The 24,111-nt window shown below is 43.2% G+C and overlaps 4 protein-coding genes and 1 pseudogene across 4 annotated transcripts, besides 4 other annotated features; all 5 read left to right on the top strand.

The window, feature by feature from the left end:
- Positions 1-24,111: part of a sequence feature (sequence corresponds to BAC RPCI93-3I12) that runs on past both edges of the window.
- Positions 483-4,214, top strand: Tb927.4.4450 (receptor-type adenylate cyclase GRESAG 4, putative; the record flags this gene model as incomplete). Its single annotated transcript, XM_839501.1, has 1 exon — positions 483-4,214. One exon carries the CDS (start codon positions 483-485, stop codon positions 4,212-4,214), a length of 3,732 nt encoding a protein of 1,243 aa, XP_844594.1.
- Positions 4,524-4,544: a sequence feature (AT_rich).
- On the top strand, positions 5,334-9,077 carry Tb927.4.4440 (receptor-type adenylate cyclase GRESAG 4, putative; the record flags this gene model as incomplete). Its single annotated transcript, XM_839500.1, has 1 exon — positions 5,334-9,077. The coding sequence occupies one exon, from the start codon at positions 5,334-5,336 to the stop codon at positions 9,075-9,077; it is 3,744 nt and encodes a 1,247-aa protein (XP_844593.1).
- Positions 9,387-9,416: a sequence feature (AT_rich).
- On the top strand, positions 10,197-13,928 carry Tb927.4.4430 (receptor-type adenylate cyclase GRESAG 4, putative; the record flags this gene model as incomplete). Its single annotated transcript, XM_839499.1, has 1 exon — positions 10,197-13,928. The coding sequence occupies one exon, from the start codon at positions 10,197-10,199 to the stop codon at positions 13,926-13,928; it is 3,732 nt and encodes a 1,243-aa protein (XP_844592.1).
- Positions 14,238-14,258: a sequence feature (AT_rich).
- Positions 15,048-18,775, top strand: Tb927.4.4420 (annotated as a pseudogene).
- Tb927.4.4410 (receptor-type adenylate cyclase GRESAG 4, putative) lies at positions 19,892-23,626 on the top strand (the record flags this gene model as incomplete). The annotated part of the gene is made up of 1 exon (XM_839498.1): positions 19,892-23,626. The coding sequence occupies one exon, from the start codon at positions 19,892-19,894 to the stop codon at positions 23,624-23,626; it is 3,735 nt and encodes a 1,244-aa protein (XP_844591.1).

Below are 24,111 nucleotides of genomic sequence, written 5' to 3'. Positions count from 1 at the left end.
ATGCTTATTGTAACTTTCCTCATATTCCCTCACACCCATTCTTTCTCTTTTACCTTTAGACAACCAAGGAATATGAAACTGAACAATGTCTCCCATGCTGTTGCCAGTTGAATGTTAACTGTGACTGCTAGTGTGCTTTGTTTTTGTTACTGGCATCCAGTCTATGATATTATAATGCTCTATTTACACATTTACTCTTGTGCCTAGTGATGTTTTATGTTTTTGTATCGGATACATGAATGATGTGTGTATAGGGAAATGTGTGTTGAATTACTTTCTCACTGTTATGGTTTATATAACGCTATCCATTATAATAGTTCCCTTTCCTACACTCTTATATACAATTATCATATGGACTCTTATTGTGTCACAATCCAACATATCTGTACATATGCAGTCTCTTAATCCTGTACCAATACTTTGTTATTATTCCCTTTTTGTCTTGTAGTTTTCACGTTGGATTACGTTGAGTTACCAGTATCATGGTTACCTTCATGCGTGAATTGTATGTTAGAGATGGCGCAGTCACTTACCTAGTGTTTTCTCTGTTACTACAGGTGCTGACTGCATCATCACTTGCAAATGATAAAATACAGGTGAAGGTATACAACATGTTATACAGTAACAAGATTTCAGCAAAGATATATGATCCTATTATTGCAGGCTTCAACGCATCCATTACCAACGGAAACCCGCCGTCAGGTGCTAATGTGGAAGTGGTATATGTTCCAACCATGGATGATTCTAAATATGCTGACTATCTCGGGAAACACATGACAACCCATGATGGTAAGGAACTCCCTGTTATACTGGGACCTGTGGGTGATAAAAACACTCTAGGTCTCTTGAAATATTTCAAAGAAAAGAATGTGACTAGTTTCTCACCCTTCACAGGATCCAGTAAGGTACGCAGTTGGAATCCTAATCTGTACTTCCTGACAGCATCACCCGCTGCTGAGATGCTTGCTCTTCTCCGTTATGCTATCACTCAGTTACGGTTACATCGGCTGGGTTTCATGTACTTGAAAGATGTTTCTTATGGTGATGATGAATATAAGCTTGCTGTGGAATTGACAACACGGATGGATCGCAAACTGTGCGGTGTTTTTGCATTGAAGAGTCAAATTGGTAAGGAATCGGATGACAGTAGCTTCAGTGCGGAGTGGGATAAGTTTGCAAATGCTCGACCTCAGGGTGTGATTGTATTTGGCTCTCCAATCCCTGATACGAAGAAATTCCTAATTAAATCATTAGAAGATGAAAGGACAAAAGGTGGATATTTGCTCATACCCTCTACACTCCAATATGTCATTGAGAATAAGTGGGCAAAGGAATTGGGTAGAGACAGGTTTGTGCCTGATAAGATAATAATAACTGGGACTAATCCACTTGCGAAGGATGATGGCTATGATGCAATCAAACGATCCAAGGATGATATGGCAAAGTACCTGAAACTTAACAGAAATAATTTTTCGAAAGATAATTGGAATGTTAACTTAAATGTTGACGAAAGCAACTTCACCGAGCAAGACACTGAAGGTGAGCTGATGGTGAGTGGATGGATTGCTGGAGAGGTATTGAAACAAGCACTGAGTTGTCGCGAATGGCTAACTAGCAGGGATGCATTTATTACATCACTTTACAATCAACGTCGTTATGTAATTGATGATATTGTTGTTGGTGACTTTGGTGGTGAGTGCCGTGGTATGGCGGGTGAGCGGGGTGCATCATGTTTATGTAATCAGGGTGGGAATGTGGTGTACATGAAGAAGATGGAAGAGGATCATCGTCTGTACCCTATGAAGGAAGGTGTATTAGCTCTTACTTCATCTCGCTGCTATAGAGATCTGTCACAGCTGTACGCCCCATTGAGTGGCATCATGTTTAAACTAACTGATGACCCAAAGGCACTGCGTACTGCAGAGGCAATATACGATGGTGCCTTTTATGTTGTTGGAAAGGGTCAACTTGGTCACTCTGATAGATTCTTTTTACACTGGCTATCCTCGAAATCTCATGATACTTCTACAGCTCTGTATGATGAAGTGGAGAAGCGAGTTGTAACTGCTGTGTTTGGTGTTGTGGATGATTCGTTACTGTCGACGAAGGGTATGGCATTCATCGATCCTATAACACTCACACCACAACTGAGTAACCCCAGAAGGAATGTGATCCACCTGTCACCAACACTTGAGCAACAACTATTCGTGATAGTTGAGCATATCATACAAAATGGTGCAGGAAAGATGCATGCCATTGTGCGTAGTGGTGATACGAGAGGAGTTAGGAAAGTGTTGCAAAAAACACTTGATATCTTTAACGCGTCATTAAGCTCCTTTGTTGCGAGTGGTGAAGGTTCTACTTTGAGAGACAAGCTACCGACTGCAGGTGAGGTGTTGGTTGCAGGTCTCATCTCAGATGATATCCCCATAATCCTCTCTCACCTTGGCAAACACCATAATGTGCGTATCTTTGTCCCGTTCTTTGATGTTGCGTTACTCTATGATGAACTTGTGAGTGCCTTCCGTGACAAGCCATTTGCTGACCGTCTGCTATTCGCAACGAATCTGCCACATTGGGGAGATAAGAACACGGAATCCGATTTGGTACGTGAGTTCCACAGAGTTGTACGAGATGAGTCGAAGTGGAAGCCATTGTCATTACTTGGATATGTCACCGCACGTGCAATGATAAATGTCCTGCAACGTATGGGACATGTAACGCCGGAGGAGCTTGTAGACGCCATCTTCAGCCAATCTGTCATTACAGTTGATGATATGCGATATGGTCCTTTTGATGACAAGTGTACTAACGGAGCTTCATTTGAAGAGAAACACTGTGCTGTGAACTATGGTGCGACGCATATTTCTGTATGGTCGATGTCACGTGTCCTGAATCCTTTCGTGTCTCCTGTGGTGACTCACGTCACACCCTCGATGAAATACGGTGACACAGAAGGGTTTCGACTTAAGAGAGGACACATTGCTGCTATTGCAGTCAGCTGCGCTGTTGTATTGGCACTGTTTGTTACGGTTCTGGTACTTGTCATAAGATCATCACGCCGGAACGCCCGTGACAATAATAATGCTCCCAAGGAACCAACAGACCCCGTAACATTAATATTCACTGATATCGAGAGCAGTACAGCGCAGTGGGCAGCACACCCTGAGCAAATGCCTGACCTTGTGGCAACACATCACCGTTTGATCCGCTCCCTCATCACACGGTATGAGTGCTACGAAGTGAAAACTGTTGGAGACTCTTTTATGATTGCGTGTAAAAGTCCCTTCGCTGCTGCACAACTCGCATGTGACTTGCAACGTGATTTTCTAAACCATGACTGGAAGACCACTGAGCTTGATGAGTCTTACCGTGAATTCGAACGAAAGCGTGCGGAAGATGACAGTGATTACACACCACCAACTGCGAGCCTGGACCCTGAGGTTTATCGGCAACTGTGGAATGGGTTGCGTGTACGTGTGGGGATTCATACTGGATTGTGTGATATTCGTCATGATGAAGTAACGAAAGGTTACGACTATTATGGACGCACATCCAACATGGCAGCACGCACGGAGAGTGTTGGTAACGGTGGTCAGGTGCTGATGACGCGCTCAACATACCTGTCACTGAGTGGTGAAGAGCGTGAGCAACTTAATGTAACGCCTTTGGGTGATGTGCCGCTACGTGGTGTGCCGAAGCCTGTGGAAATGTACCAGTTGAATGCTGTACCTGGCCGTACCTTTGCTGCTCTGCGCCTTGACCGTGAAGCTGAGGAGGAAGAAGATAATGTAACTGGTAGTATCACCAGTGGGTCGGGATCTTTCGCACATGGTTTAACTGCCACTGCCCAACAAGTTGCTGGTTGTATTGATGCTCTGCTTGGCACATTCCCTGCTACCCAGCGACAGAAGATGCTTGCAACTTTTTGTGAGCGTTGGCGTGTTAAGAAACCCCCAGGTATGGATGCTTGGAATGAAGCCAGTTGCCGCTGTGTCACTCGTCGGATTGCTGCGAAGGTGGGTTGTGTTATGGATTTTGGAACGAGAAATACCTCTGGTAGCGGTGGATCTTTTGAAAGGGGCGGAAGTCTCTTCTCACCTGGAGGAGCAGCTGCTATAATGCTTGCTTCATCCTCAAGTTCCTTCTGCGGTGAAGGTGATTGTAGCGGCGTACAATTGATTGACTTGGAAAATGTTAGCGCTGCCAGCTAATATTCCCCGTAACATTGCTATATGTGCGCTTTGCTATTGAAGTGAATGAATAAGTTGTTTTACATCATGTGTGCAATCTTTTCTTTAGATTTATTTTGTATAAAGTGGCTATCCATTGTACCTTTCCTTTTGTTGTGCATGTAATAAAGTGATATGTTGTGGATTTTAACCACCTCCATGCACTAATGCGCTCCTTATTTCTGACATGGGTAATCTCCTTTTGAGAACTGTGTTTGAAGATCGCAAATCTTCTTGTTTTTGGTGTGGAATTGGATGTGAGCACCTACACCACTTTTGATTATCTCACTCTTTTAAATAATATATTTATTAGTTCAATAAGCTTAAATTGCCGTTTGTGTGTGCTGTGGTCAAGTGAGGTTCTCTACCTCTAATGTGTTGTTATCAGTTGTGTTCATACACCTAAAGATGTGTACGATAAGAAGGTGAAACCCGTGAAGTGGGGGTTGCCATGAAGTAAAACTATCATCTGGTGTTTATTTTCCGTGTTTGCTTCAATCCCTTTTTACATTTCTCCTTTGGAGATTTTGGCTTGTGAGAGGTACTTCTCAAATGAAACTGCTGCCGACAACTATTTACAACATCTAATACCTGTGCATAGCTTCCTGCATGTTTTCATATGCTTATTGTAACTTTCCTCATATTCCCTCAGACCCATTCTTTCTATTTTACCTTTAGACAACCAAGGAATATGAAACTGAACAATGTCTGCCATGCTGTTGTCAGTTGAATGTTAACTGTGACTGCTAGTGTGCTTTGTTTTTATTACTGGCATCCAGTCTATGATATTATAATGCTCTATTTACACATTTACTCTTGTGCCTAGTGATGTTTTCTGTTTTTGTATCGGATACATGAATGATGTGTGTATAGGGGAATGTATGTTGAATTACTTTCTCACTGTTATGGTTTATATAACGCTATCCATCATAATAGTTCCCTTTCCTACACTCTTATATACAATTATCATATGGACTCTTATTGTGTCACAATCCAACATATCTGTACATATGCAGTCTCTTAATCCTGTACCAATACTTTGTTATTATTCCCTTTTTGTCTTGTAGTTTTCACGTTGGATTACGTTGAGTTACCAGTATCATGGTTACCTTCATGCGTGAATTGTATGTTAGAGATGGCGCAGTCACTTACCTAGTGTTTTCTCTGTTACTACAGGTGCTGACTGCATCATCACTTGCAAATGATAAAATACAGGTGAAGGTATACAACATGTTATACAGTAACAAGATTTCAGCAAAGATATATGATCCTATTATTGCAGGCTTCAACGCATCCATTACCAACGGGAACCCGCCGTCAGGTGCTAATGTGGAAGTGGTATATGTTCCACCGAAGAATGATTCAGATTATGTTGGTCATTTAAATAGCGAAACGTCCTTTAGCAACGACAATAATGGTGAGGAACTCCCTGTTATACTGGGACCTGTGGGTGATAAAAACACTCTAGGTCTCTTGAAATATTTCAAAGAAAAGAATGTGATTAGTTTCTCACCCTTCACAGGATCCAGTAAGGTACGCAGTTGGAATCCTAATCTGTACTTCCTGACAGCATCACCCGCTGCTGAGATGCTTGCTCTTCTCCGTTATGCTATCACTCAGTTACGGTTACATCGGCTGGGTTTCATGTACTTGAAAGATGTTTCTTATGGTGATGATGAATATAAGCTTGCTGTGGAATTGACAACACGGATGGATCGCAAACTGTGCGGTGTTTTTGCATTGAAGAGTCAAATTGGTAAGGAATCGGATGACAGTAGCTTCAGTGCGGAGTGGGATAAGTTTGCAAATACTCGACCTCAGGGTGTGATTGTATTTGGCTCTCCAATCAATGATACGAAGAAATTCCTAATGAAATCATTAGAAGATGAAAGGACAAAAGGTGGATATTTGCTCATACCCTCTACACTCCAATATGTCATTGAGAATAAGTGGGAAAAGGAATTGGGTAGAGACAGGTTTGTGCCTGATAAGATAATAATAACTGGGACTAATCCACTTGCGAAGGATGATGGCTATGATGCAATCAAACGATTCAAGGGTGATATGGCAAAGTACCTGAAGGAAAAGAAAGATATTCTGAGTGGCACTGGACAATGGAATGTTAACCTAAATGTTGACGAAAGCAACTTCACCGAGCAAGACACTGAAGCTGAGCTGATGGTTGACGGATGGATTGCTGGAGAGGTATTGAAACAAGCACTGAGTTGTCGCGAATGGCTGACTAGCAGGGATGCATTTATTACATCACTTTACAATCAACGTCGTTATGTAATTGATGATATTGTTGTTGGTGACTTTGGTGGTGAGTGCCGTGGTATGGCGGGTGAGCGGGGTGCATCATGTTTATGTAATCAGGGTGGGAATGTGGTGTACATGAAGAAGATGGGAAAGGATCTCCGTCTGTACCCTATGAAGGAAGGTGTATTAGCTCTTACTTCATCTCGCTGCTATAGAGACCTGTCACAGCTGTACGCCCCATTGAGTGGCATCATGTTTAAACTAACTGATGACCCAAAGGCACTGCGTACTGCAGAGGCAATATACGATGGTGCCTTTTATGTTGTTGGAAAGGGTCAACTTGGTCACTCTGATAGATTCTTTTTACACTGGCTATCCTCGAAATCTCATGATACTTCTACAGCTCTGTATGATGAAGTGGAGAAGCGAGTTGTAACTGCTGTGTTTGGTGTTGTGGATGATTCGTTACTGTCGACGAAGGGTATGGCATTCATCGATCCCATAACACTCACACCACAACTGAGTAACCCCAGAAGGAATGTGATCCACCTGTCACCAACACTTGAGCAACAACTATTCGTGATAGTTGAGCATATCATACAAAATGGTGCTGGAAAGATGCATGCCATTGTGCGTAGTGGTGATACGAAAGATATTGGAGAGATGCTGAACAAAACACTTGACTACTTTTTTGCGTCATTAAGCTCCTTTGTTGCGAGTGGTGAAGGTTCTACTTTGAGAGACAAGCTACCGACTGCAGGTGAGGTATTAGTTGCAGGTCTCATCTCAGATGATATCCCCATAATCCTCTCTCACCTTGGCAAACACCATAATGTGCGTATCTTTGTCCCGTTCTTTGATGTTGCGTTACTCTATGATGAACTTGTGAGTGCCTTCCGTGACAAGCCATTTGCTGACCGTCTGCTATTCGCAACGAATCTGCCACATTGGGGAGATAAGAACACGGAATCCGATTTGGTACGTGAGTTCCACAGAGTTGTACGAGATGAGTCGAAGTGGAAGCCATTGTCATTACTTGGATATGTCACCGCACGTGCAATGATAAATGTCCTGCAACGTATGGGACATGTAACGCCGGAGGAGCTTGTAGACGCCATCTTCAGCCAATCTGTCATTACAGTTGATGATATGCGATATGGTCCTTTTGATGACAAGTGTACTAACGGAGCTTCATTTGAAGAGAAACACTGTGCTGTGAACTATGGTGCGACGCATATTTCTGTATGGTCGATGTCACGTGTTCTGAATCCTTCCGTGTCTCCTGTGGTGACTCACGTCACACCCTCGATGAAGTATGATGAACCAAAATGGATTCGACTAATATATAAGCATATTGCTGCTGTAGCAGTCAGCTGCGTTGTTGTATTGGCACTGTTTGTTACGGTTCTGGTACTTGTCATAAGATCATCACGCCGGAACGCCCGTGACAATAATAATGCTCCCAAGGAACCAACAGACCCCGTAACATTAATATTCACTGATATCGAGAGCAGTACAGCGCAGTGGGCAGCACACCCTGAGCAAATGCCTGACCTTGTGGCAACACATCACCGTTTGATCCGCTCCCTCATCACACGGTATGAGTGCTACGAAGTGAAAACTGTTGGAGACTCTTTTATGATTGCGTGTAAAAGTCCCTTCGCTGCTGCACAACTCGCATGTGACTTGCAACGTGATTTTCTAAACCATGACTGGAAGACCACTGAGCTTGATGAGTCTTACCGTGAATTCGAACGAAAGCGTGCGGAAGATGACAGTGATTACACACCACCAACTGCGAGCCTGGACCCTGAGGTTTATCGGCAACTGTGGAATGGGTTGCGTGTACGTGTGGGGATTCATACTGGATTGTGTGATATTCGTCATGATGAAGTAACGAAAGGTTACGACTATTATGGACGCACATCCAACATGGCAGCACGCACGGAGAGTGTTGGTAACGGTGGTCAGGTGCTGATGACGCGCTCAACATACCTGTCACTGAGTGGTAAAGAGCGTGAGCAAATTAATGTAACGCCTTTGGGTGATGTGCCGCTACGTGGTGTGCCGAAGCCTGTGGAAATGTACCAGTTGAATGCTGTACCTGGCCGTACCTTTGCTGCTCTGCGCCTTGACCGTGAATTTGAGGAGGAAGAAGATAATGTAACTGGTAGTATCACCAGTGGGTCGGGATCTCCTGAACGTGGTTTAACTGCCACTGCCCAACAAGTTGCTGGTTGCATTGATGCTCTGCTTGGCACATTCCCTGCTACCCAGCGACAGAAGATGCTTGCAACTTTTTGTGAGCGTTGGCGTGTTAAGAAACCCCCAGGTATGGATGCTTGGAATGAAGCCAGTTGCCGCTGTGTCACTCGTCGGATTGCTGCGAAGGTGGGTTGTGTTATGGATTTTGGAACGAGAAATACCTCTGGTAGTGTGGCTTCTTTTGAAAGGGGCGGAAGTCTCTTCTCACCTGGAGGAGCAGCTGCTATAATGCTTGCTTCATCCTCAAGTTCCTCCTGCGTTGAGGGACGCTGTGGTACCGTGCAATTGATTGAACAGGAAAATGTTAGCGCTGCCAGCTAATATTCCCCGTAACATTGCTGTATGTGCGCTTTGCTATTGAAGTGAATGAATAAGTTATTTTACATCATGTGTGCAATCTTTTCTTTAGATTTATTTTGTATAAAGTGGCGACTAATTGTCCCTTTTCTTTTGTTGTGCATGTAATAAAATGATATGTTGTGGATTTTAACCACCTCCATGCACTAATGTGCTCCTTATTTCTGACATGGGTAATCTCCTTTTGATAGCTGTGTTTGAAGATCGCAAATCTTCTTGTTTTTGGTGTGGAATTGGATGTGAGCACCCATACCACTTTTGATTATCTCACTCTTTTAAATAATATATTTATTAGTTAAATAAGCTTAAATTGCCGTTTGTGTGTGCTGTGGTCAAGTGAGGTTCTCTACCTCTAATGTGTTGTTATCAGTTGTGTTCATACACCTAAAGACGTGTACGATAAGAAGGTGAAACCCGTGAAGTGGGGGTTGCCATGAAGTAAAACTATCATCTGGTGTTTATTTTCCGTGTTTGCTTCAATCCCTTTTTACATTTCTCCTTTGGAGATTTTGGCTTGTGAGAGGTACTTCTCAAATGAAACTGCTGCCGACAACTATTTGCAACATCTAATACCTGTGCATAGCTTCCTGCATGTTTTCATATGCTTATTGTAACTTTCCTCATATTCCCTCAGACCCATTCTTTCTATTTTACCTTTAGACAACCAAGGAATATGAAACTGAACAATGTCTGCCATGCTGTTGCCAGTTGAATGTTAACTGTGACTGCTAGTGTGCTTTGTTTTTGTTACTGGCATCCAGTCTATGATATTATAATGCTCTATTTACACATTTACTCTTGTGCCTAGTGATGTTTTATGTTTTTGTATCGGATACATGAATGATGTGTGTATAGGGAAATGTATGTTGAATTACTTTCTCACTGTTATGGTTTATATAACGCTATCCATCATAATAGTTCCCTTTCCTACACTCTTATATACAATTATCATATGGACTCTTATTGTGTCACAATCCAACATATCTGTACATATGCAGTCTCTTAATCCTGTACCAATACTTTGTTATTATTCCCTTTTTGTCTTGTAGTTTTCACGTTGGATTACGTTGAGTTACCAGTATCATGGTTACCTTCATGCGTGAATTGTATGTTAGAGATGGCGCAGTCACTTACCTAGTGTTTTCTCTGTTACTACAGGTGCTGACTGCATCATCACTTGCAAATGATAAAATACAGGTGAAGGTATACAACATGTTATACAGTAACAAGATTTCAGCAAAGATATATGATCCTATTATTGCAGGCTTCAACGCATCCATTACCAACGGAAACCCGCCGTCAGGTGCTAATGTGGAAGTGGTATATGTTCCGCCCATGGATGATTCTAAATATGCTGACTATCTCGGGAAACACATGACAACCAATGATGGTAAGGAACTCCCTGTTATACTGGGACCTGTGGGTGATAAAAACACTCTAGGTCTCTTGAAATATTTCAAAGAAAAGAATGTGACTAGTTTCTCACCCTTCACAGGATCCAGTAAGGTACGCAGTTGGAATCCTAATCTGTACTTCCTGACAGCATCACCCGCTGCTGAGATGCTTGCTCTTCTCCGTTATGCTATCACTCAGTTACGGTTACATCGGCTGGGTTTCATGTACTTGAAAGATGTTTCTTATGGTGATGATGAATATAAGCTTGCTGTGGAATTGACAACACGGATGGATCGCAAACTGTGCGGTGTTTTTGCATTGAAGAGTCAAATTGGTAAGGAATCGGATGACAGTAGCTTCAGTGCGGAGTGGAATAAGTTTGCAAATGCTCGACCTCAGGGTGTGATTGTATTTGGCTCTCCAATCCCTGATACGAAGAAATTCCTAATGAAATCATTAGAAGATGAAAGGACAAAAGGTGGATATTTGCTCATACCCTCTACACTCCAATATGTCATCAAGAACAAGTGGGCAAAGGAATTGGGTAGAGACAGGTTTGTGCCTGATAAGATAATAATAACTGGGACTAATCCACTTGCGAAGGATGATGGCTATGATGCAATCAAACGATTCAAGGATGATATGGCAAAGTACCTGAAACTTAACAGAAATAATTTTTCGAAAGATAATTGGAATGTTAACTTAAATGTTGACGAAAGCAACTTCACCGAGCAAGACACTGAAGCTGAGCTGATGGTTGACGGATGGATTGCTGGAGAGGTATTGAAACAAGCACTGAGTTGTCGCGAATGGCTAACTAGCAGGGATGCATTTATTACATCACTTTACAATCAACGTCGTTATGTAATTGATGATATTGTTGTTGGTGACTTTGGTGGTGAGTGCCGTGGTATGGCGGGTGAGCGGGGTGCATCATGTTTATGTAATCAGGGTGGGAATGTGGTGTACATGAAGAAGATGGGAAAGGATCTCCGTCTGTACCCTATGAAGGAAGGTGTATTAGCTCTTACTTCATCTCGCTGCTATCGAGACCTGTCACAGCTGTACGCCCCATTGAGTGGCATCATGTTTAAACTAACTGATGACCCAAAGGCACTGCGTACTGCAGAGGCAATATACGATGGTGCCTTTTATGTTGTTGGAAAGGGTCAACTTGGTCACTCTGATAGATTCTTTTTACACTGGCTATCCTCGAAATCTCATGACACTTCTACAGCTCTGTATGATGAAGTGGAGAAGCGAGTTGTAACTGCTGTGTTTGGTGTTGTGGATGATTCGTTACTGTCGACGAAGGGTATGGCATTCATCGATCCTATAACACTCACACCACAACTGAGTAACCCCAGAAGGAATGTGATCCACCTGTCACCAACACTTGAGCAACAACTATTCGTGATAGTTGAGCATATCATACAAAATGGTGCAGGAAAGATGCATGCCATTGTGCGTAGTGGTGATACGAGAGGAGTTAGGAAAGTGTTGCAGAAGACTCTTAAATATTTTAACGCGTCATTAAGCTCCTTTGTTGCGAGTGGTGAAGGTTCTACTTTGAGAGACAAGCTACCGACTGCAGGTGAGGTATTAGTTGCAGGTCTCATCTCAGATGATATCCCCATAATCCTCTCTCACCTTGGCAAACACCATAATGTGCGTATCTTCGTCCCGTTCTTTGATGTTGCGTTACTCTATGATGAACTTGTGAGTGCCTTCCGTGACAAGCCATTTGCTGACCGTCTGCTATTCGCAACGAATCTGCCACATTGGGGAGATAAGAACACAAAATCCGATATGGTACGTGAGTTCCACAGAGTTGTACGAGATGAGTCGAAGTGGAAGCCATTGTCATTACTTGGATATGTCGCCGCACGTGCAATGATAAATGTCCTGCAACGTATGGGACATGTAACACCGGAGGAGCTTGTAGACGCCATCTTCAGCCAATCTGTCATTACAGTTGATGATATGCGATATGGTCCTTTTGATGACAAGTGTACTAAAAAAAGTTTGTTCGGTAAGAAGCAGTGTGCTGTGAACTATGGTGCGACGCATATTTCTGTATGGTCGATGTCACGTGTCCTGAATCCTTCCGTGTCTCCTGTGGTGACTCACGTCACACCCTCGATGAAATACGGTGACACAGAAGGGTTTCGACTTAAGAGAGGACACATTGCTGCTATTGCAGTCAGCTGCGTTGTTGTATTGGCACTGTTTGTTACGGTTCTGGTACTTGTCATAAGATCATCACGCCGGAACGCCCGTGACAATAATAATGCTCCCAAGGAACCAACAGACCCCGTAACATTAATATTCACTGATATCGAGAGCAGTACAGCGCAGTGGGCAGCACACCCTGAGCAAATGCCTGACCTTGTGGCAACACATCACCGTTTGATCCGCTCCCTCATCACACGGTATGAGTGCTACGAAGTGAAAACTGTTGGAGACTCTTTTATGATTGCGTGTAAAAGTCCCTTCGCTGCTGCACAACTCGCATGTGACTTGCAACGTGATTTTCTAAACCATGACTGGAAGACCACTGAGCTTGATGAGTCTTACCGTGAATTCGAACGAAAGCGTGCGGAAGATGACAGTGATTACACACCACCAACTGCGAGCCTGGACCCTGAGGTTTATCGGCAACTGTGGAATGGGTTGCGTGTACGTGTGGGGATTCATACTGGATTGTGTGATATTCGTCATGATGAAGTAACGAAAGGTTACGACTATTATGGACGCACATCCAACATGGCAGCACGCACGGAGAGTGTTGGTAACGGTGGTCAGGTGCTGATGACGCGCTCAACATACCTGTCACTGAGTGGTGAAGAGCGTGAGCAACTTAATGTAACGCCTTTGGGTGATGTGCCGCTACGTGGTGTGCCGAAGCCTGTGGAAATGTACCAGTTGAATGCTGTACCTGGCCGTACCTTTGCTGCTCTGCGCCTTGACCGTGAAGCTGAGGAGGAAGAAGATAATGTAACTGGTAGTATCACCAGTGAGTCGGGATCTTTCGCACATGGTTTAAATGCCACTGCCCAACAAGTTGCTGGTTGTATTGATGCTCTGCTTGGCACATTCCCTGCTACCCAGCGACAGAAGATGCTTGCAACTTTTTGTGAGCGTTGGCGTGTTAAGAAACCCCCAGGTATGGATGCTTGGAATGAAGCCAGTTGCCGCTGTGTCACTCGTCGGATTGCTGCGAAGGTGGGTTGTGTTATGGATTTTGGAACGAGAAATACCTCTGGTAGCGGTGGATCTTTTGAAAGGGGCGGAAGTCTCTTCTCTCCCCGAGGAGCAGCTGCCGTAACGCTTTCTTCATCCTCAAGTTCCTCCTGCGTTGAGGGACGCTGTGGTACCGTGCAATTGATTGAACAGGAAAATGTTAGCGCTGCCAGCTAATATTCCCCGTAACATTGCTGTATGTGCGCTTTGCTATTGAAGTGAATGAATAAGTTGTTTTACATCATGTGTGCAATCTTTTCTTTAGATTTATTTTGTATAAAGTGGCCATTAATTTTTTTTTTACTTTTGTAAATACAAGAATCTCCTCATATGGTGGGTGCTTAAAATATCTCTGTAGATAAAGACGCTTTCCATTTCTGACATGGGTACTCTCCTTTTGATAGCTGTGTTTGAAGATCGCAAATCTTCTTGTTTTTGGTGTGGAATTGGATGTGAGCACCTACACCACTTTTGATTATCTCACTCTTTTAAATAATATATTTATTAGTTCAATAAGCTTAAATTGCCGTTTGTGTGTGCTGTGGTCAAGTGAGGTTCTCTACCTCTAATGTGTTGTTATCAGTTGTGTTCATACACCTAAAGATGTGTACGATAAGAAGGTGAAACCCGTGAAGTGGGGGTTGCCATGAAGTAAAACTATCATCTGGTGTTTATTTTCCGTGTTTGCTTCAATCCCTTTTTACATTTCTCCTTTGGAGATTTTGGCTTGTGAGAGGTACTTCTCAAATGAAACTGCTGCCGACAACTATTTACAACATCTAATACCTGTGCATAGCTTCCTGCATGTTTTCATATGCTTATTGTAACTTTCCTCATATTCCCTCAGACCCATTCTTTCTATTTTACCTTTAGACAACCAAGGAATATGAAACTGAACAATGTCTGCCATGCTGTTGCCAGTTGAATGTTAACTGTGACTGCTAGTGTGCTTTGTTTTTGTTACTGGCATCCAGTCTATGATATTATAATGCTCTATTTACACATTTACTCTTGTGCCTAGTGATGTTTTCTGTTTTTGTATCGGATACATGAATGATGTGTGTATAGGGAAATGTATGTTGAATTACTTTCTCACTGTTATGGTTTATATAACGCTATCCATTATAATAGTTCCCTTTCCTACACTCTTATATACAATTATCATATGGACTCTTATTGTGTCACAATCCAACATATCTGTACATATGCAGTCTCTTAATCCTGTACCAATACTTTGTTATTATTCCCTTTTTGTCTTGTAGTTTTCACGTTGGATTACGTTGAGTTACCAGTATCATGGTTACCTTCATGCGTGAATTGTATGTTAGAGATGGCGCATTCACTTACCTAGTGTTTTCTCTGTTACTACAGGTGCTGACTGCATCATCACTTGCAAATGATAAAATACAGGTGAAGGTATACAACATGTTATACAGTAACAAGATTTCAGCAAAGATATATGATCCTATTATTGCAGGCTTCAACGCATCCATTACCAACGGAAACCCGCCGTCAGGTGCTAATGTGGAAGTGGTATATGTTCCGCCCATGGATGATTCTAAATATGCTGACTATATCGGGAAACACATGACAACCCATGATGGTAAGGAACTCCCTGTTATACTGGGACCTGTGGGTGATAAAAACACTCTAGGTCTCTTGAAATATTTCAAAGAAAAGAATGTGATTAGTTTCTCACCCTTCACAGGATCCAGTAAGGTACGCAGTTGGAATCCTAATCTGTACTTCCTGACAGCATCACCCGCTGCTGAGATGCTTGCTCTTCTCCGTTATGCTATCACTCAGTTACGGTTACATCGGCTGGGTTTCATGTACTTGAAAGATGTTTCTTATGGTGATGATGAATATGAGCTTGCTGTGGAATTGACAACACGGATGGATCGCAAACTGTGCGGTGTTTTTGCATTGAAGAGTCAAATTGGTAAGGAATCGGATGACAGTAGCTTCAGTGCAGAGTGGAATAAGTTTGCAAATACTCGACCTCAGGGTGTGATTGTATTTGGCTCTCCAATCCCTGATACGAAAAGATTTCTAATGAAATCATTAGATGACCGCAGGACAAAAGGTGGATATTTGCTCATACCCTCTACACTCCAATATGTCATCAAGAATAAGTGGGCAAAGGAATTGGGTAGAGACAGGTTTGTGCCTGATAAGATAATAATAACTGGGACTAATCCACTTGCGAAGGATGATGGTTATGATGCAATCAAACGTTTTAGGGATGATATGGCAAAGTTCCTAAGGGTACACGGAAATAATTTTTCGAAAGATAATTGGAATGTTAACTTAAATGTTGACGAAAGCAACTTCACCGAGCAAGACACTGAAGGTGAGCTGATGGTGAGTGGATGGATTGCTGGAGAGGTATTGAAACAAGCACTGAGTTGTCGCGAATGGCTAACTAGCAGGGATGCATTTATTACATCACTTTACAATCAACGTCGTTATGTAATTGATGATATTGTTGTTGGTGACTTTGGTGGTGAGTGCCGTGGTATGGCGGGTGAGCGGGGTGCATCATGTTTATGTAATCAGGGTGGGAATGTGGTGTACATAAGAAGATGGGAAAGGATCTCCGTCTGTACCCTATGAAGGAAGGTGTATTAGCTCTTACTTCATCTCGCTGCTATAGAGACCTGTCACAGCTGTACGCCCCATTGAGTGGCATCATGTTTAAACTAACTGATGACCCAAAGGCACTGCGTACTGCAGAGGCAATATACGATGGTGCCTTTTATGTTGTTGGAAAGGGTCAACTTGGTCACTCTGATAGATTCTTTTTACACTGGCTATCCTCGAAATCTCATGACACTTCTACAGCTCTGTATGATGAAGTGGAGAAGCGAGTTGTAACTGCTGTGTTTGGTGTTGTGGATGATTCGTTACTGTCCACGAAGGGTATGGCATTCATCGATCCTATAACACTCACACCACAACTGAGTAACCCCAGAAGGAATGTGATCCACCTGTCACCAACACTTGAGCAACAACTATTCGTGATAGTTGAGCATATCATACAAAATGGTGCAGGAAAGATGCATGCCATTGTGCGTAGTGGTGATACGAGAGGAGTTAGGAAAGTGTTGCAGAAGACTCTTAAATATTTTAACGCGTCATTAAGCTCCTTTGTTGCGAGTGGTGAAGGTTCTACTTTGAGAGACAAGCTACCGACTGCAGGTGAGGTGTTGGTTGCAGGTCTCATCTCAGATGATATCCCCATAATCCTCTCTCACCTTGGCAAACACCATAATGTGCGTATCTTTGTCCCGTTCTTTGATGTTGCGTTACTCTATGATGAACTTGTGAGTGCCTTCCGTAACAAGCCATTTGCTGACCGTCTGCTATTCGCAACGAATCTGCCACATTGGGGAGATAAGAACACAAAATCCGATTTGGTACGTGAGTTCCACAGAGTTGTACGAGATGAGTCGAAGTGGAAGCCATTGTCATTACTTGGATATGTCACCGCACGTGCAATGATAAATATCCTGCAACGTATGGGACATGTAACGCCGGAGGAACTTGTAGACGCCATCTTCAGCCAATCTGTCATTACAGTTGATGATATGCGATATGGTCCTTTTGATGACAAGTGTACTAACGGGGCTTCATTTGAAGAGAAACACTGTGCTGTGAACTATGGTGCGACGCATATTTCTGTATGGTCGATGTCACGTGTTCTGAATCCTTCCGTGTCTCCTGTGGTGACTCACGTCACACCCTCGATGAAATACGGTGACACAGAAGGGTTTCGACTTAAGAGAGGACACATTGCTGCTATTGCAGTCAGCTGCGTTGTTGTATTGGCACTGTTTGTTACGGTTCTGGTACTTGTATCGGCATCACGCCGGAACGCCCGTGACAATAATAATGCTCCCAAGGAACCAACAGACCCCGTAACATTAATATTCACTGACATCGAGAGCAGTACAGCGCAGTGGGCAGCACACCCTGAGCAAATGCCTGACCTTGTGGCAACACATCACCGTTTGATCCGCTCCCTCATCACACGGTATGAGTGCTACGAAGTGAAAACTGTTGGAGACTCTTTTATGATTGCGTGTAAAAGTCCCTTCGCTGCTGCACAACTCGCATGTGACTTGCAACGTGATTTTCTAAACCATGACTGGAAGACCACTGAGCTTGATGAGTCTTACCGTGAATTCGAACGAAAGCGTGCGGAAGATGACAGTGATTACACACCACCAACTGCGAGCCTGGACCCTGAGGTTTATCGGCAACTGTGGAATGGGTTGCGTGTACGTGTGGGGATTCATACTGGATTGTGTGATATTCGTCATGATGAAGTAACGAAAGGTTACGACTATTATGGACGCACATCCAACATGGCAGCACGCACGGAGAGTGTTGGTAACGGTGGTCAGGTGCTGATGACGCGCTCAACATACCTGTCACTGAGTGGTGAAGAGCGTGAGCAACTTAATGTAACGCCTTTGGGTGATGTGCCGCTACGTGGTGTGCCGAAGCCTGTGGAAATGTACCAGTTGAATGCTGTACCTGGCCGTACCTTTGCTGCTCTGCGCCTTGACCGTGAATTTGAGGAGGAAGAAGATATTGGAACTGGTAGTATCACCAGTGAGTCGAGCTCTCTTGCACATGGTTTAAATGCCACTGCCCAACAAGTTGCTGGTTGTATTGATGCTCTGCTTGGCACATTCCCTGCTACCCAGCGACAGAAGATGCTTGCAACTTTTTGTGAGCGTTGGCGTGTTAAGAAACCCCCAGGTATGGATGCTTGGAATGAAGCCAGTTGCCGCTGTGTCACTCGTCGGATTGCTGCGAAGGTGGGTTGTGTTATGGATTTTGGAACGAGAAATACCTCTGGTAGTGTGGCTTCTTTTGAAAGGGGCGGAAGTCTCTTCTCACCTGGAGGAGCAGCTGCTATAATGCTTGCTTCATCCTCAAGTTCCTTCTGCGTTGAGGTACGGCGCGGTACCGTGCAATTGATTGACCCTCATAATGTTAGCGCTGCCAGCTAATATTCCCCGTAACATTGCTGTATGTGCGCTTTGCTATTGAAGTGAATGAATAAGTTGTTTTACATCATGTGTGCAATCTTTTCTTTAGATTTATTTTGTATAAAGTGGCCATTAATTTTTTTTTTACTTTTGTAAATACAAGAATCTCCTCATATGGTGGGTGATTTAAATATCTTTGTGATAAAGACGCTTTCTATTTCTGACATGGGTACTCTCCTTTTGATAGCTGTGTTTGAAGATCGCAAATCTTCTTGTTTTTGGTGTGGAATTGGATGTGAGCACCCATACCACTTTTGATTATCTCACTCTTTTAAATAATACATTTATTAGTTAAATAAGCTTAAATTGCCGTTTGTGTGTGCTGTGGTCAAGTGAGGTTCTACCTCTAATGTGTTGTTATCAGTTGTGTTCATACACCTAAAGATGTGTACGATAAGAAGGTGAAACCCGTGAAGTGGGGGTTGCCATGAAGTAAAACTATCATCTGGTGTTTATTTTCCGTGTTTGCTTCAATCCCTTTTTACATTTCTCCTTTGGAGATTTTGGCTTGTGAGAGGTATCTCTCAAATGAAACTGCTGCCGACAACTATTTGCAACATCTAATACCTGTGCATAGCTTCCTGCATGTTTTCATATGCTTATTGTAACTTTCCTCATATTCCCTCAGACCCATTCTTTCTATTTTACCTTTAGACAACCAAGGAATATGAAACTGAACAATGTCTGCCATGCTGTTGCCAGTTGAATGTTAACTGTGACTGCTAGTGTGCTTTGTTTTTGTTACTGGCATCCAGTCTATGATATTATAATGCTCTATTTACACATTTACTCTTGTGCCTAGTGATGTTTTACGTTTTTGTATCGGATACATGAATGATGTGTGTATAGGGGAATGTATGTTGAATTACTTTCTCACTGTTATGGTTTATATAACGCTATCCATCATAATAGTTCCCTTTCCTACACTCTTATATACAATTATCATATGGACTCTTATTGTGTCACAATCCAACATATCTGTACATATGCAGTCTCTTAATCCTGTACCAATACTTTGTTATTATTCCCTTTTTGTCTTGTAGTTTTCACGTTGGATTACGTTGAGTTACCAGTATCATGGTTACCTTCATGCGTGAATTGTATGTTAGAGATGGTGCATTCACTTACCTAGTGTTTTCTCTGTTACTACAGGTGCTGACTGCATCATCACTTGCAAATGATAAAATACAGGTGAAGGTATACAACATGTTATACAGTAACAAGATTTCAGCAAAGATATATGATCCTATTACTGCAGGCTTCAACGCATCCATTACCAACGGAAACACGCCGTCGGGTGCTAATGTGGAAGTGGTATATGTTCCCCCCATGGATGATTCTAAATATGCTGACTATCTCGGGAAACACATGACAACCCATGATGGTAAGGAACTCCCTGTTATACTGGGACCTGTGGGTGATAAAAACACTCTAGGTCTCTTGAAATATTTCAAAGAAAAGAATGTGATTAGTTTCTCACCCCTCACAGGATCCAGTAAGGTACGCAGTTGGAATCCTAATCTGTACTTCCTGACAGCATCACCCGCTGCTGAGATGCTTGCTCTTCTCCGTTATGCTATCACTCAGTTACGGTTACATCGGCTGGGTTTCATGTACTTGAAAGATGTTTCTTATGGTGATGATGAATATGAGCTTGCTGTGGAATTGACAACACGGATGGATCGCAAACTGTGCGGTGTTTTTGCATTGAAGAGTCAAATTGGTAAGGAATCGGATGACAGTAGCTTCAGTGCGGAGTGGAATAAGTTTGCAAATACTCGACCTCAGGGTGTGATTGTATTTGGCTCTCCAATCAATGATACGAAGAAATTCCTAATGAAATCATTAGAAGATGAAAGGACAAAAGGTGGATATTTGCTCATACCCTCTACACTCCAATATGTCATTGAGAATAAGTGGGAAAAGGAATTGGGTAGAGACAGGTTTGTGCCTGATAAGATAATAATAACTGGGACTAATCCACTTGCGAAGGATGATGGCTATGATGCAATCAAACGATTCAAGGGTGATATGGCAAAGTACCTGAAGGAAAAGAAAGATATTCTGAGTGGCACTGGACAATGGAATGTTAACCTAAATGTTGACGAAAGCAACTTCACCGAGCAAGACACTGAAGCTGAGCTGATGGTTGACGGATGGATTGCTGGAGAGGTATTGAAACAAGCACTGAGTTGTCGCGAATGGCTAACTAGCAGGGATGCATTTATTACATCACTTTACAATCAACGTCGTTATGTAATTGATGATATTGTTGTTGGTGACTTTGGTGGTGAGTGCCGTGGTATGGCGGGTGAGCGGGGTGCATCATGTTTATGTAATCAGGGTGGGAATGTGGTGTACATGAAGAAGATGGGAAAGGATCTCCGTCTGTACCCTATGAAGGAAGGTGTATTAGCTCTTACTTCATCTCGCTGCTATAGAGACCTGTCACAGCTGTACGCCCCATTGAGTGGCATCATGTTTAAACTAACTGATGACCCAAAGGCACTGCGTACTGCAGAGGCAATATACGATGGTGCCTTTTATGTTGTTGGAAAGGGTCAACTTGGTCACTCTGATAGATTCTTTTTACACTGGCTATCCTCGAAATCTCATGACACTTCTACAGCTCTGTATGATGAAGTGGAGAAGCGAGTTGTAACTGCTGTGTTTGGTGTTGTGGATGATTCGTTACTGTCGACGAAGGGTATGGCATTCATCGATCCCATAACACTCACACCACAACTGAGTAACCCCAGAAGGAATGTGATCCACCTGTCACCAACACTTGAGCAACAACTATTCGTGATAGTTGAGCATATCATACAAAATGGTGCTGGAAAGATGCATGCCATTGTGCGTAGTGGTGATACGAGAGGAGTTAGGAAAGTGTTGCAAAAAACACTTGACTTCTTTGAATCGTCATTAAGCTCCTTTGTTGCGAGTGGTGAAGGTTCTACTTTGAGAGACAAGCTACCGACTGCAGGTGAGGTATTAGTTGCAGGTCTCATCTCAGATGATATCCCCATAATCCTCTCTCACCTTGGCAAACACCATAATGTGCGTATCTTTGTCCCGTTCTTTGATGTTGCGTTACTCTATGATGAACTTGTGAGTGCCTTCCGTGACAAGCCATTTGCTGACCGTCTGCTATTCGCAACGAATCTGCCACATTGGGGAGATAAGAACACAAAATCCGATATGGTACGTGAGTTCCACAGAGTTGTACGAGATGAGTCGAAGTGGAAGCCATTGTCATTACTTGGATATGTCACCGCACGTGCAATGATAAATATCCTGCAACGTATGGGACATGTAACGCCGGAGGAACTTGTAGACGCCATCTTCAGCCAATCTGTCATTACAGTTGATGATATGCGATATGGTCCTTTTGATGACAAGTGTACTAACGGGGCTTCATTTGAAGAGAAACACTGTGCTGTGAACTATGGTGCGACGCATATTTCTGTATGGTCGATGTCACGTGTTCTGAATCCTTCCGTGTCTCCTGTGGTGACTCACGTCACACCCTCGATGAAATACGGTGACACAGAAGGGTTTCGACTTAAGAGAGGACACATTGCTGCTATTGCAGTCAGCTGCGTTGTTGTATTGGCACTGTTTGTTACGGTTCTGGTACTTGTATCGGCATCACGCCGGAACGCCCGTGACAATAATAATGCTCCCAAGGAACCAACAGACCCCGTAACATTAATATTCACTGACATCGAGAGCAGTACAGCGCAGTGGGCAGCACACCCTGAGCAAATGCCTGACCTTGTGGCAACACATCACCGTTTGATCCGCTCCCTCATCACACGGTATGAGTGCTACGAAGTGAAAACTGTTGGAGACTCTTTTATGATTGCGTGTAAAAGTCCCTTCGCTGCTGCACAACTCGCATGTGACTTGCAACGTGATTTTCTAAACCATGACTGGAAGACCACTGAGCTTGATGAGTCTTACCGTGAATTCGAACGAAAGCGTGCGGAAGATGACAGTGATTACACACCACCAACTGCGAGCCTGGACCCTGAGGTTTATCGGCAACTGTGGAATGGGTTGCGTGTACGTGTGGGGATTCATACTGGATTGTGTGATATTCGTCATGATGAAGTAACGAAAGGTTACGACTATTATGGACGCACATCCAACATGGCAGCACGCACGGAGAGTGTTGGTAACGGTGGTCAGGTGCTGATGACGCGCTCAACATACCTGTCACTGAGTGGTGAAGAGCGTGAGCAACTTAATGTAACGCCTTTGGGTGATGTGCCGCTACGTGGTGTGCCGAAGCCTGTGGAAATGTACCAGTTGAATGCTGTACCTGGCCGTACCTTTGCTGCTCTGCGCCTTGACCGTGAATTTGAGGAGGAAGAAGATAATGTAACTGGTAGTATCACCAGTGGGTCGGGATCTCCTGAACGTGGTTTAACTGCCACTGCCCAACAAGTTGCTGGTTGTATTGATGCTCTGCTTGGCACATTCCCTGCTACCCAGCGACAGAAGATGCTTGCAACTTTTTGTGAGCGTTGGCGTGTTAAGAAACCCCCAGGTATGGATGCTTGGAATGAAGCCAGTTGCCGCTGTGTCACTCGTCGGATTGCTGCGAAGGTGGGTTGTGTTATGGATTTTGGAACGAGAAATACCTCTGGTAGTGTGCCTTCCTTTGAAAGGGGCGGAAGTTTCTTCTCACTCGGGGGGGTTGCAGCTGCTATAATGCTTTCTTCATCCTCCAATTCCTTCTGCGGTGAAGGTGATTGTAGCGGCGTGCAATTGATTGACTTGGATAATGTTAGCGCTGCCAGCTAATATTCCCCGTAACATTGCTATATGTGCGCTTTGCTATTGAAGTGAATGAATAAGTTATTTTACATCATGTGTGCAATCTTTTCTTTAGATTTATTTTGTATAAAGTGGCCATTAATTTTTTTCTTTTTTGTGTACGCAATAATCTCCTCATATGGTGGGTGCTTAAAATATCTCTGTAGATAAAGACGCTTTCCATTTCTGACATGGGTACTCTCCTTTTGAGAACTGTGTTTGAAGATCGCAAATCTTCTTGTTTTTGGTGTGGAATTGGATGGAAACACATATGTTTTTACAGTTTTTTATTATCTTTTTTTTTTCAGTGTTAAGTTTTCAATCGATTTTATTAATTAATTTTGTTTGGGTTGCTATGTGACTTTCTCTATCCTTAAAGTGTTGTTATCAGTTGTGTTCATACACCTAAAGATGTGTACGATAAGAAGGTGAAACCCGTGAAGTGGGGGTTGCCATGAAGTAAAACTATCATC

Source organism: Trypanosoma brucei, chromosome 4, assembly GCF_000002445.2.
Source record: "Trypanosoma brucei brucei TREU927 chromosome 4, complete sequence".
NCBI lineage: Eukaryota > Euglenozoa > Kinetoplastea > Trypanosomatida > Trypanosomatidae > Trypanosoma > Trypanosoma brucei.
This window is presented reverse-complemented; position numbering and strand designations above follow the sequence as displayed.